Source organism: Centruroides sculpturatus, unplaced genomic scaffold (assembly GCF_000671375.1).
Source record: "Centruroides sculpturatus isolate CEXI.00-Female unplaced genomic scaffold, Cexi_2.0 scaffold710, whole genome shotgun sequence".
Classification (NCBI taxonomy): Eukaryota; Metazoa; Arthropoda; class Arachnida; order Scorpiones; family Buthidae; genus Centruroides; species Centruroides sculpturatus.
Genome location: NW_019385086.1, coordinates 1 through 14,948, shown reverse-complemented (window position 1 = coordinate 14,948; position 14,948 = coordinate 1). Strand labels below are relative to the sequence as shown.

At 28.6% G+C, this 14,948-nt stretch overlaps 1 protein-coding gene across 2 annotated transcripts; it reads right to left on the bottom strand.

Moving 5' to 3' along the window:
• Positions 1-1,280: 1,280 nt before the first annotated feature.
• On the bottom strand, positions 1,281-14,948 carry LOC111634468 (SH3 domain-binding protein 5 homolog). 2 transcript variants are annotated; one of them, XM_023379241.1, is made up of 9 exons: positions 14,855-14,948; positions 9,584-9,695; positions 9,391-9,519; positions 9,142-9,309; positions 8,800-8,930; positions 2,916-2,958; positions 2,658-2,841; positions 2,484-2,588; positions 1,281-2,407 (listed from the first exon to the last, which is right to left on the bottom strand). In XM_023379241.1, exons 2-9 carry the CDS (start codon positions 9,662-9,664, stop codon positions 2,166-2,168), a joined length of 1,083 nt encoding a protein of 360 aa, XP_023235009.1. In that variant the 5' UTR covers positions 9,665-9,695; positions 14,855-14,948; the 3' UTR covers positions 1,281-2,165. The 2 variants fall into 2 exon arrangements, with proteins under 2 accessions (XP_023235009.1, XP_023235008.1); XM_023379240.1 differs by having other exon boundaries at positions 9,584-9,646.

The following is a 14,948-nucleotide window of genomic DNA, read 5'->3' as shown; positions in this document are numbered from 1 at the left end:
TAAAGTGTTGAAACTAAATGAAAATAACAAACCTTTTAATATTATACAGAATGTATCATCTTAAGGAAAGCTTCAACAACAATATGAGGCAAAATAAAATTATAATAATCAACACATTTAAAAGTTTTTTGTTTAAAACATGAAGACAAAGGGAAATAATTAAATAATTTTGAGTCTTCCTAGTTTATCTAATGAGAAGATACACTTGATCTGTTCATGCTAAATAAAATTACTAAAAAATCTTAATTCTTAAGAGTTCAACCAATATGTAAATGCACATTCTCTGATTATTTTTCTAAAATCTGATTTTAAAGTCCAAGTGAATTGTTCTGGCTATAATTCTACTTAAGTAACAAATATCTGTACAACACAAAACTAATCGTAAAAGAATTATGATAAATTTTTTTTTATAGAACTTCAAACTATACTTCATTAAGATAGAAACTGTCTATTATAGTTTTTATAAAGATGTCAAAATTAACTTTTATTTTATTTGCATTAACAAGGTTTCTCTGTAAATTTTAATAGTTAAAATTAACAACAAAATATTAAAAACACTCATAAGAAATCAGCAAGTAAGAAACTGTAAAGTTAGTTTATTAAAAATATATTAAACTGTTTTTTGAAAAATTATTATTATGACCTTTATCGTTTTCATCCTAATTTGTTCTACTTTAAAACATATTGCATAGAAGAATAATTAAATATTTCTTTAATATAAATAATAATGAAATATTGCATAGATCAGGGGTGGCCAACCTTTTGCATACCATGCGCCATTTTTTGATAGACGAGTTCAGATGCGCAGTGGCGTACCGTGGGTGTTAGCCGCCCGGGGCGGAGAAAAATTTCGGCCACCCTTTAATCAGGTATTTCAATTTAAAAGATCAAAATTCAGTTGTGTGAAAAAAAAATTAATAAAAAATGCGGTGGTGGTGTAGTTACCCGTACAAAATAGTCCCATTTGACATTAGTGGCATACACGATTGCGAATGTATCGCGAATCGTAGAAGCAAAAAAAAAAAAAAAAAGGTTAACAGGTGTAGCAGTCCAACCGACTCGTGGACTGTCCGGACGGTAGCACTGTCATTTAGACGCCTATGCACTGATCGAAAATAAACATACATACATACACTGTAATTTACTATGTGGAGAACACTCATTTTATCTGTAAAGTTGATTGCAACGAATTGTGCAACAAATGAACTTGCCAAGACAGACTATAAAAAATTAATTTTCTATGTAATATTCTTAATTGCAAAGAAGCCAAATCTGGCAATGTTGCTCAGAACTGACTAAAGTGCCACTTGTAATCGTCCAATGCGCCAAGTTTGGCGCATGCGCCACGGTTTGGCCACCCCTGGCATAGATGAATAATGCAAATTATAAGAAAATAATTATCGAAATTCTAACTAAAACTGTACGTGCAATGCAGAATATGTGAATTAAGATATGTAGAAATTGACATATTGAATAATTATTTGTAAAATTATTCTATTATCGTGGACCTACACCAAACCTTGTTACGTAATTTTTTTGTTATTGCTTTTTTCATTCGTGCTTTTAAGTGAGTACCCGAAGAGTGAAGAAGAATTTAACAATAATATTAATATATACATTAACATTCCTACTCGACGACAAATGCCTTACTACTATTTATAATATTCTAACATCTATAAGTATTTAGTATTAAATTATCTACATAATAAAATTAATTATAGCACTTACCTATATTTATTTATTTACAGAGCTGAGAAAATTTCTCTTTGAAACTTAAATATCTTCTCGCTTAAGAATTATTATACAACACTTGCCAGAGAAGAAAATTATAGTTAAAGTTTTTATAACAAAACTTTTGGTAATGTTTTGATAAATAAATTAAACATATATTATTATTAAATAAATGATTCGTAATCTTTCTATTATACATTTCTGTTGCTACTCACCGTCCAACTTCTAACAAACCTTACATGAATACATTTAATGTGCATTTTTGTCATAAAAATAATACTTAGAATTTGTTTGTCGTACATGTAAATTTAACACTACTATCCTACATTCTAGTTAAAAGGACAAAATTGATATTTTGATAGATATTGAATAATGGAATGCTTTGATTAAAACTTTCCTCATAACAATATAAAAAAGTAGATACTTTAAAACGACTAATCGCTATTGAGGTCAATTTCTACAAATTCACTGCTATCGTCTATCGAAAGATTCCGAATCTGAGAACTAATTTTACTAACGTCCGATACTTCCCTTTGGTGGACGATATCGGAATTGCATTCGGGCTCGACCGAGCCACAACGGAAAGAACATGCTGTTGATTCTACAGTAGAAGAGCATGCACTATATTCAGAGAGAGTTCGTGTTCTGATAACTTCAAACATATTTAAATTTAATTCTGTAATTAGAAAGCTTTTTAATAGTTATATAAATCAAAATTAAATCATTTTTATAGTCTCATTTCTTTCACTTACCAGGAATCATCTTTTCGAAAGTAGTATCGAGAGAATCGTAACTACTTTCTCGATCCAGCGAATCATTATCTGCTTGGCTAATACTGTCGATAAGATGACATTTATCTAAAATAATATTCAAAGAATTAGTTTTTGTTAAATGCGACAAAAATATTTTTTGAATCTAAATTTTACCTATATCTAATAATGATTCTGTTGCTTCTAATTCAGCACCAACACCAGGTTCTCTTGGTTGTAACATCCTTCTTTTTTCATGAATTTCTTCGGATATTATCTCTAAATTATGCAGCGATTTGGAATAAGTCGCTTTGGCATCACTGACCGATTTCTGTAAACTATCGACACGAAGCTTCAAATCCTGTATTAATAAAATCGCCGATTCATTTTTTTAATTTGCAGATGTAAATCATGAATATTAAGATAATATATTACCTGAAGTTTTTTTTGAAATTCTGTTTTCTCTTCAAAATATTGTCTACATAAATAAAAATATAGTTTAATTAGAAATTTATGGTAATATCATTTAAAGTTTTACAGTTCATTTTATTGTTCTTTTATTCATTACTTTATCTTCAGTACCAGCATTTCATATACTGGTACTGAAGAGGTGTACATCACTTAATGACAAACCACATATACAATGGAGGTCTCAAGCTTAATAATGGTATAATGGCACTGAAAAAGTTGTAGCTGCCTTTAATATATTGCATAATGCTGCTGCTGTGAGCCATTAAAACACAAACAAACCTACAGGACCAGTACACAAGGTGTCCAAAAAGTTTATGGAATGAAGTATTTTCAGAAAATTTCTAAACAACAAATTGTCTAATTTAGTACATTTATAATTATGCAATATGAATATAATTTTTACTATATCTTTTCTACGTTTAGATACACAAATATTTATCATATTACATATAACCTATATGAGTAATAGACTATACCATACAAGGTTTGTCTAAGTGAGCAACATGGAATGTACTTAATGACATATCCTAGTCCTTAAGTAGTGCATACCTGTATTTTATCAATAAAACATTTAGAATTAGGATTTTCTAGTAAAAGAAAATCAAATCAAATGGTTTTAAAATAGAATATGGGCTTATATATAGAATATATAAAATATATGAAATCAAACTATTGATTTAATATCCTTCTCCACTGTAAAATAAGTGTCATAAAGTAAATAATTAAGATAATCATTTTGAGGTAACAAATAAATTTAAAACATTAAGCTAGGGTCATATTGGCATACAAACCACAAGTGGATACAGATTGCCAGTGTTCATCTGTTCAATAAGTCGAGAATATCTCAACTTTTGCCAAACTTTGGTTCCTTCGATCAATTGACTTTACAATCAGTACTCAAAATTAGTTAACTGATTGCATCCTAATTTAGTTTGTGTTATATATATATCTATATATCATATTAATTTAGTATATTAGTATGATGCAGACAATAGTTTTGTTTCAGTTAATGTTCATCTCCAAAAACCTACTTGTAAGCCTTACTGGTCCAGTAACTGCCGTCAAGCACGTGTATGTAGATCAGTTGTTTTCAAATTACCATTTTATCTTATAAGTGAACGAGACATATTTTAGTACAATAAAGTATGATACCTTCAGATTAGGAGGTGTTAAAGAGAATTTAAAAGGAATATTTTAATCTTGCAAGCACTTTCAATGTAAATATATTTATGTTTGGCACAACTGTTGGCATGACATCCAATCCAAGTATTTAATATACGTAACAGGATGATACCTTCATTCAATGACTACATTTTACATTCTTAATTATTTCGCTATGAAAAATAATACAAACAAACAAAATACTAGTAATTGTTTGCATTTTCGAAAGCTTCAGTGAAGCAGCAATGGACTGTTTGCATACTATCAGGGCTGAATGATTATGTTGAATGTCATAATACAAATTTAGAATATATAAATTTTTGTCACCCAGAACCTCTAATCTTCCTTCACGGACCCCAATTTTCTCTATTAAACCCAAGGATTCAAATAAACTCTGTTCTTCAAATAAATACCATGGAATGAAGGCACTCTTAGAAATAAACCCCAAGTTCAAAAGCATGGAAAACATGTTGAAGTACTGCAACGTGTAGGATAATATAGTTTAGACTAGCAGGTAAGAAATTTAACTGAGATTCTACCTCTAAAATTGTTAATACTTAGACAGCACTATTTCTATTCCAAGGTTAACGGAAATATTTTTGAAAATCAATTTTGTCAATTATTGAGCATGGGAAAATTGGGATTGAGTTTGTAAGTTGAAAACTTATCAAGCAAGGGGCAATTAGGAAAACTCAAATTGGAGATGGAAGCCAAGACAATGATTCCAACATAGAAACAAACAATGGCAATGTAGCAAACAAACTGGAAAAGAGAATTACATTAATTGTGAAAATAATATTTCAAATTTTGTAGCTGTAACCTATAAATAGTAGTTTTGATAGATCTGGAAATGTATGAGTAATTAAGGTATTTCTTTCAAGTTTTACTCATATCTCCTGTTGTAAAGTAATAAACCCCAGCCTCAAAAAAACCTGAGACTTCAAATAAACTCTAGAGATATGTACATTTCAAAAAACAAACCATCCTGGAGTTTATTTAACCAAGGAAATAAATATGTGCTATTTTTTTTTACATGGATAAATAGATCATGAAGTTTTTCTAACTGACAATTAAGAAGTTCTGAAGTACCTATTAAGTATCAGAATAAAGAGTTAACAACCATATTAAAACTATCATACAGGCATAAAATGATCAGCTCAATAATAAAAATAAAGAAGAGTAAATGCAATATACTTATATAAGTATTATATATACGAAACAGCTGAAGTTCAAGCTGGCACTGTACATGTGAAATTAAAGCTTGTGGCATTTTGTATTGATACAGGCTTCTTGCTAGCAAGGTGATTCTGAAAAATGACATTCAATATAAATATTTATGGTTTTTTAATATGGTTATTAAGGAATTCCATTGAAACTTCCCCACTAATTTTTCTTTATTTAAGAAATAAAAAATATAAAAATTTTATATAGGTCCAGCATGCAACAAAATTTAGTTACAATCTCATCCAGAGTCCACTTTTTAAGTTTGCATGCCAATTAAAGTAAGGTTTAGTCTTATTTTTAAAATTTTATGAATAATTTGACAAAAGATATTTCAAATATCCATTAATAATATATATATATATGTAATTATTATTATAGGTATTATTTAATTTCATCACATGAAACAAAAATCACATGCACATTATTATTATTTAACTCATAAATATCAGAAATTCAAATAAATTAAGACAGAAATTTAAATAATCATCGTCACTTAATTTCACATACTTTTAAATTACTATAAATAGAAATTCTATTGTTTTAGTAATATAACTCCATTAAATCCAATAAAATCTTTACAAGCTTACGCCATTGTTAATACTTTCTATTTTAACATCTAGAAATTCACTTTGAATGATATAAACATAGAAAATGTATTTTCAATTACTCTAATAAAAATAAATTGTTTCTTTAAAAAAACAAAATTATTAATTAATGATGATCTATTTCAATAAATAAATATTCAAAAGTTTAGAAAATCTAACAGGAAAAGCGTTATTAAATTAACATTCTTGGGCTTTTTGTACTTTAAAAAACTTTTATTCTGAATTTTTTAAAAAGTTATGCTAATCATTCATTTAAATATTACCGAACTTTTTCATGAATTTGAACTTTCAAATTGCTGTGTATAAATGTAATTAATACAATGAATTCTTAGATATCGTCATAATTTTTTGCACTATATCATCTTCTCTAGAAATAAAACAGCTTGTAAAAGATAAATTATAACTTTAGTAGCCTGTAATATTCAGTTATACATCTCAATCCAAAAAAACTAATCTCAAATATTAAAATCTGTAAAATAAAAATATTATATATCAAGGGTGGCCAAACTTTGTCAAAACAGGAGCCAATACACTGCCTATCAAAAATATAGGAGAACAACATCCTCTATTGGAATGTTAATGGAGAACTACATCACCTATTTATAATATTTTAACTACAGAATAGTGATAACTATATTATTGATATATATAGTTAATATTACTATTACTTTACTGAATGACTGACTAGGTAAACAATCACTTAACTCCTTTGACTTATGAATGTACCCTAAGCTTTCAGTTTCCTGTCCGAGTTTAAGTTGAGAATTACATTTACAAATCTCTGTTTATATTACACTACACAATAGTCAGAAAATTTACAAAAATATTACATATGTGTTAGTAGTATGTACCAATTTTATAAAAAGGAAATTATATAAAAGTGTATTGCAATCAGGGTCTAAAGCAGCATGCACATCGTGAGCCACAGTTTGGCCATCACAGTGCATTTTTCCTATATAAACATAACATTATAACTGATTCCTGAATTTAATTTATTGGGGTTGTTAAACCCCAACTGCACAAAATTTCACTGACTATCCCAATGCAGGATAAAAACAGAAATACAAATTTTAATTTCATAAAAGTAATTTTCCATAGAACCAAATTACAGTAGAGCGTCGATTTTCCGAATCAATTGGAGACTGGGGTTGTCCATATAACTGATATTTCGGATAACTGATTTACGTACGAAAAAATAGTTTAATGTATCCGATGTCGAAATTTTTATCCGTTGCGTATCGCTTCGCGTTGAATTTTCGTCGATGTTAAGCCTTACGAAGATTATTGTATCGTTAAAAATATTTTCTTATTTTGTACAAACAAAATAAATATATTGAAAAATATAAAAACAATAAAAAATTATACTTCAGATGTTAATTTAGTATCAAAAACGTAAAATATTTGAGTAGCTCAAGACATAGCCAAAGATTGAAGAACCACAGCACTGGCGAAAATTTAAATTTGCGGACTGGAATTCTTTCGGATGATTGACTTTCGGAAAATCGACGCTCTACTGTATTATTAACAGATAATCTGAGCTTATTATGTGATCATTTTCCAAAATTATCTTCAGTCAACTGTCACTGAAATTATAAACTAAGTTTGAGCTCTCTTCCTTTAATGGATTACATCCATTCATAAGCAAATATATATAAAATTAATGTTATCATTTAAGACTACAGTTGTTTATGTATGAAAATATTATTAAGATTAATTAAAGAATAATTTGTTAATCTAATTATTCATCATTTTCATTCAAATAATCACCAAACATGTAGAACCTTGACATTTGTTGGTTCTGCATATTTGGTGATTATTTGAATATTATGTCATATCAGAATTATGTTTTCCAGGACTTTTACCTAATTTTTTATTTTGCAAAGTATTATAAATAAGCTTTTCAGATACTTTAATCTATCAACCTTGAAATTGCTAAATATTTATTAGGATAAACTCAGTAACAGTATAAATTCTTTCCTAATAGAATCAATGATAAATTTACATAAATAAATGTTAAGGTGCATATTTCTTCATCTAATACTTATAAACTAGAATAGATAAAACTACATTTCAAACAAGAACCTATAATTTACTTAAATTTTCTTAAAAACAATACTTTGCTTCTACATCTAAAAAAATATCAAAAAGAGATAAGTTAAAGTACTTCATATACATTTTAGTAGCCAATAGCCATTAACAGAACAAGCATATCCAACTATACATTATATTAATGGGTTAAGTGAAAGAATAATTAAATTATTCTTTTGTTTTAACCATTGATTCTAAATTGTTGAAATGAATAAACTCAATTTTAATTAGGTAACGACTAAGCTTTACATTTTATTTTAATAGTAATTACTTAAAACTCAGAAAATAAACAAGCAATTATTTATTTTAACATCATCACAATGATGGGCTGCAATTTTTAATGATATTTTAATTTATTTAATTTAAGATATATGCTCTCCACCTCACATTAGTAATGGCTTGCCTCTGTACATTATACTTTTCCTTTAACAGTAGAGTTGTTGGGTCATCTATCTAACACCTTTTCGGAAAAAATTTTTGAATTGAAATAACATGACTTCCATGCTTTGCATCAGAAGCTCATATATATAGTTAAATTGGGCATCCTCTTTGTAAGGTTTCCCTATCTGGTCTCGTCTTTCATCAAACTAACTCTGTTCTTAAGATAAAGGAAAGACGGACAGATGGACGACAGCGGGAATTTATAGGTCTACAATTTTTTCAAACTGTAGCCCAATAATATAAAGGTGTCTATTTTGATTAACAATATGTACAAAATCTTTACAGTTAAATCCGTAATATAATTAATCATATAATTTTTAAATTATCACCTCGATTTTATGATTGCATGCTTTAATTGTCTAGCCAAAATTTGAACTTTCTCTTCCGCAACAGCACACATCTGTGCTCTTTTCTGATGTTCCCTTTCACTCTCCACTTTTAATGCTTCTGCTTCTAATACCTATATAAAAATTTCTTTTATTTTTTCTTTAAATAAAAATTCCTGATATTTATTAATAAACAAATATAATCAATTATTTATTCATTTTACTAAAATAATAACAACTGTTTATTACTCAATAAAATATCTGTGATACCATATTTATACAACTGTATTTAATTTTTATGTATATGTTAGATAAATTGTATCATCAATCGATAATAGTATTTACTTTTATAGCTGCATGATTCACCATTTCTTGCCAAGCTGTATTGAATTTCCAATTGTTATCTTTATTTAGAAATTTCTCTTCTGCCATAGTAATGGTCTCTCGTGCAGCTTTATGAATACTACAAGCACGCTGATATTGCACCGCAGCCTTCTGACACTCCATCTGAGCCTAAAATGCATAAAAATTCATTCTCTACATCTACAATTTTTTAATAAATTCTTTAACTAAGTAATTAAATAAAATACAAACCAATCTCGCCGCCTCTTTCGACTCATAATACGGTCTTGCAATTTCGATACACTTTCCCGATTTCTTGGCGAGCTGTTTCAACCTTTGGCTCGATTCGCTCAATGTACTCCGAAAAACGGCATTCGCTTCCTACAAATATATTAATATAATTATTTATTCTACTTAGAAAAATAGATTATTTGCAGATACTTACATCCAGCTGTAACTCTAACTGGTTGATTTTATCTGTACAAACATTCAGATTCTCCAGCTGATCCTGAAATATTAAATACATGGCTGATGATTGTCCTTTTGTCTTGGATACACTAAATGACAGAAATGAAATATCTGTCATAAACAATCAAAAATTTTTAATACTCATTCAAAATAATAATCTAGCAAATTGTAATTGTGAAAACTATAAACTTCATCTCTTTTTCCATCCTTGTCAAATTTCAAAACAACTAAAATGTGTCAGAATTTTTGTCACAGAACACATTTATAAATTAATTTATTGTATACATACTGTTTTAATAAATAGATTATTATTTAATTTTGACAAAAAATGATTTTCTTTAAGTTAGTCTAAGCCAGGGGTGTCCAACCTTTTTGTTTCTCTGGGCCGCATCGGAAGAAGTCAAGGAGTTTTGGGCCACAAGTATATATAATATACTTGTGGCCCAATATACAAGTATATTTAAAAATTAACATGTCTAGATTATAATAATAAGTATTAAAACTTGATCAAGAAAAAGCATATTTTAAAAAATTACTTCTATAGACACTTTCAATTTTTACTTAGAAATAGATAAATTCATTTATTATAAAAGAGAGAAACGAAAATTTATTTGAAAAACACAAATATTTGTTTTATTTGGGTCTCTAATTAATAAAACGTGACAAAACACCATTTTAAAGTTGATTTTTATTCAATTAATAAAATTATAAATAATATGTAGCCGAAATAGTAGCCAAAGCGCTAAATGATATTTTTTACATCAAACAAAAAAAAGTAGCCACATTTGTCCCAATGTAGCTAAATCTTGCAACATTGGAAGAAATAAATGACTTTAAATTTCAAAATAGTGTTGAAAGTGTTTCATGAAACCAAATACTGAGACCAGGATATGCAAAATACATTTGTTAAATAATAAGAAGATATAAAGGAAAATGTAAATAAAAGTTAAACAAACTGAAAGAATTAAACATTGTGAAATAATTAAGTTATTTGATATACATTTCAGAACTATAACAAACAGGTTGCAATCATCAAAACTATTCATCCTGTTATATACATACCACTCCACAACAGAATATATGTACAAACAGATCCAGAGCTTCTGGTGTGTATAGTACAAAAAAGAAACACTGCACAAATGTCAGGTAACCATTCAGTTGCATCTAAAGGAGAACTCGGAAGAAGTTGGAAAAAGTTTGTGCAGTGTTCGTCTTTTGTATTATATGTACTGGAAGTTGGCTCTGTGTCTGTTGTATTCATCCTGTTACTGAATAAATACAATTTTATCTTTTTATGAAGATCAACAATGCTCATTGTTGACAATCCGTTGATTAATTAATAATTTCATTGGTCTTTATAAAGAAAAAGTATATGAAATAACTGATGAACCCATCTGGGGTCACAACCCCATATTTGGAGACATTGGATTAGCAAGATAAAATCAGACATTAATACAGCACATTATATATTTAAAATAGAGTTCGGGATCACTCAGAATTAGACAGTTGAGACACCATATTACTGTTCATGTTCATTCTCAGCCACAGTCTGTATATATATATATATATATATATATATATCAAAAATATGTTCTACATATTCACAGTAACAACAATTTAAACTTTTCATTATTCACAGATTAGATTTTCAATCAAATTAAATTGCCTTACATATTATTTGCATTCTGAATGCTAATAAATTGATTTAACATATTTATTATGTTAATAAAACGAAGCTATCAAGTTTCAAATGTCATTCAGTAAACTTACGCAATGTAATTGTAATAATTTATATACAATAAAGACTTATGTAACAAAAATTTACAACATTAAATCAACATAATATAAAAACATTGTCATATTTTACACTTCTATACATAACATATTTGCAATTTCAATGCAAGAATGCAGAATAGGAATTTTACTAAATAATAATTTAATTCAGATTAATTTTTAAAGAAAACTCTTACACAGTGTGTCCCATAAGTCTGAAACATAGGAGTTAGGTTGATCTTTATTCTTTTACAGGTAAAGCATGATGCTGAGATAAGGGGAAATGAATTAAAGTTATTTGGTGATGGGGACCTGTAGCTTGAAGTTGCCAAAAATTTTAATAGACCGCATCTGGACCACCCTGAGCAACTGGTAGGAAATATGCAAGCAGCCTAAACTTTTTGAAGGTTTCAAGCTGACTATGGGTCCCAACCATCAAAATAACTTGAATTCATTTCCCTTATCTCAGCACCATACTATAGCTATAAGAGAATAAATAAACATCAACATGATTCATATGGTTCAAGACTTATGAGACATTCTGTATATTTAGAATTCAACTTATATATATTGTTGATAACAATATCAATATATGTTTTCTTTAACATCGAAAACATTTATCAAATAAAACAATAAATTTTTTAATTAATACTACAATAAAATGATGTCGATTAATTTTAATATTTTTCCAACTTATAAAGTAAAATTTGTAATTCAAATTTAACCCTTAACTGGTATCGTAAATTTTTCAAACGTAACTGGTATCATGGGGGCTGCGTGGCCCCCAAGCAAAATTTGCCTTTAGAGAGCAAGTTTAACAATGTGACAGTTCAAAAGTGCATAAATGCTAAATGGAACCCTTCTTTAGTATAATCAANCAATTTTTAAAATATTTTAGAATAAAAATTAAAGTTTTTAATAATTTATTTATTATTTTATTAAATTTCGATTTTAATTTAAAATAATAAATGAGGTGAGACGAGCTTCAGTTAATTAATCGCTTCAGTTGTAAATTTTGAATTTAGCGCGTGTGAATCGACTCTAAATTTGTTTAATATTCAGAAATTTCTCTGTAAATACATTAATTGAAGTGCTTATAAAAAAAGCCTACGATAAAAACTCTTGCAAGATGTAATTTTTGTCTCGAAAAATACATTCGATGAATAATTCAGTAGTGTAACCAGAGTGGCACCCGCTTACATTTGTAAAGAAATAAAGTAAGAAAAGATCACACAAGCACGGAAAAAAAAGATTTGAACGTGAAAAACCCAATTATATACTTGCTTATACAATAAGAGTTTACTCTTATCCACGGCGCTGGTGGCTAAATCCACATAGGTACGGGAGCGAATGTAGGTTTGCACGTTCTAATTCGGGCCCCCCTTATCGATTCTAGTTACGCTTACTGGAGCAATTAAGGATCAACTATGATGAAGGTACATTAAATAATGGGCATACGAGAGAGAAAGCACATTATTTCCAGAATTTATAGAATAGACCTATAATAAAATGCAGAGCAACAAAGTTTAAGTACAAATTGTTTCGTTTAATTGATTAAAACTATTTCATGACAGCAGCAAAAGTATTTTAATGATAAGAATAATGTTTCAGACTTAATGATTCTTCTACACGCAATAAATGAAAGAAAAAAATAAAAATAAATGGCATTGAAAAGTTAGTTTTTAGAGCCTAAGAGACACGAGAGGAGCCCTGAATATTCGTGAATTTGGGTCCTCATTCCTTTCCGAATGCTGTAAAAATACATCAATAAAACAAATAAATACAGTACATAAATTTTACTATTTATCAAAATAAACTTCCAAACAAAGGGAACCTCTAAACAATGGCCATCTTCTGTTTCCGTCGGTGGCCGTTGTTCCCAGGCTTGATTGTATATCAATTACTGTATATAAGTTAAAGAAAATTATTATTAATGATAAAAAATGTCTACTATCGTAAAAATTTACTATGAAATTAAAAATTAGGCAGCCTAAATTGCACAAATTAAATGGTTTAAAGCTAATCTAACGTTAATTAAGACTATGTTTTAAAATACTTTTTAATATTTACTACCTTATTGACATATTTAGAGCCGCTTTAATCAATAAATTTCCATTTATTTCTAAAGTTTCAATTAAAACTTCAGTTAACAACTAGAAGTTATGGAATGTTACAAATATATTTCTAGAATTAACTCGAATTTTTTAGACTCGAATGGGAAATGAGATTAACGGATATTCTTTTTTTAATGCATCCGAGTTTTATATTTTGATTTTTAAAGCCAAATCAGTGGCGAAAAGATATTTTTACCGTTATTTGTCTGTACCCGCGAAGAAGATAGCTGATGACGTATGTCTCGCGTAGTAGTCAGACTCTTCTATTGTCATTTTGGGGAAAGTAGCTTACATCATCAACATAATTGAATATAAATATCCTTTCGATTCTGCTTCTTTATACAGCCAAACCTCTCAACAACTGCCACCGAGGGAAAGGTGGCGATTGTTCAGATGTTTGACTGTATAAAACATGGCCGTTTTTCAGACGTGGCCATTGCTTGCAGGTTATTTTGTATGCAACTTGAAAAAGAAACAATCCTGTAAAAGTGGCCCCCACTGTATTAATTCACTATTTAAGTTTATCTTCGAAGTATTAACGATAAATGCTCACAAATATAAATCTTATTTTGGTATATTACATATTGCAAAAACAAATCAAAATCATTTCGTCTATATATACAAGAAACAATATAATACTGAATACCAAAAGAAATTAAAAAAAATAATAATAATATAACATTGCAACATGATATTCAAACTTAAAGAAACTTAAATACAAAAAGCATTAATAAACAACAGTAAAGGCCAGACTTAATTTGTCGTAGCTCCAAGTAGGCCGACCATAATATCCAACCGGGGAAAACATTTCGGAATAGGCAAAGATGGGATCTAAAGCCGATTAAAATTTATTTATTGATCCGTATCATACAGTGGCGCGTTAATAAAATTTCTCTGTTCTAAGACTGATTTTTCAAATATTAAAAACGGGCCAAACCGGGGACGTCCAATCACCCCACTCTACGCTTCGGGTCCTTCTCCTCTACCAAATAATACATATAAAAATATGAGGTCTTAAGTTATAGATTCATAACACTGTATTTTACATGCAGATCACCCCTGACTACAGTACAGGTGTATGTACTTTATATATAGACCTTACTAAACCACTATATATAGATTTTCAGGTGTCCACTACTATATTGAGCAATGGCCTATTTATTTCACAGTGTCTAGTACAATTCTTAACCTGTTCCAATTCATCTCATAGCACATAACAGTAATTATTCTGTAATTCACTGTTTAGCCTGTGATTGTATCATAGGTTAATTAATGTATCAATGTAAATTTATGTATATACTTTTCCATTGATTCATTAATGTAGAATTGACCGGAATTACCAGAATATTCTTACGATTTACCTGTACACGTGGATCCAGGACTTCCTGCAACCCTTCCGACATTATTGAAATCAAACCGAGCGTATTTTCATGCTATTTAAACTTAAAAACATCC

Excerpts from the sequence above, each read along its gene's own strand:
- LOC111634468 (XM_023379240.1), bottom strand. The coding sequence starts at position 14,896 with ATGTCGGAAGGGTTGCAGGAAGTCCTGGATCCACGTGTACAG. Across the intron at positions 2,959-8,799 it reads CATGCAATCATAAAATCGAG|ACAATATTTTGAAGAGAAAA; the intron begins GTGATAATTTAA and ends TTATTTATGTAG. Across the intron at positions 2,842-2,915 it reads AATTTCAAAAAAAACTTCAG|GATTTGAAGCTTCGTGTCGA; the intron begins GTAATATATTAT and ends TTATTAATACAG.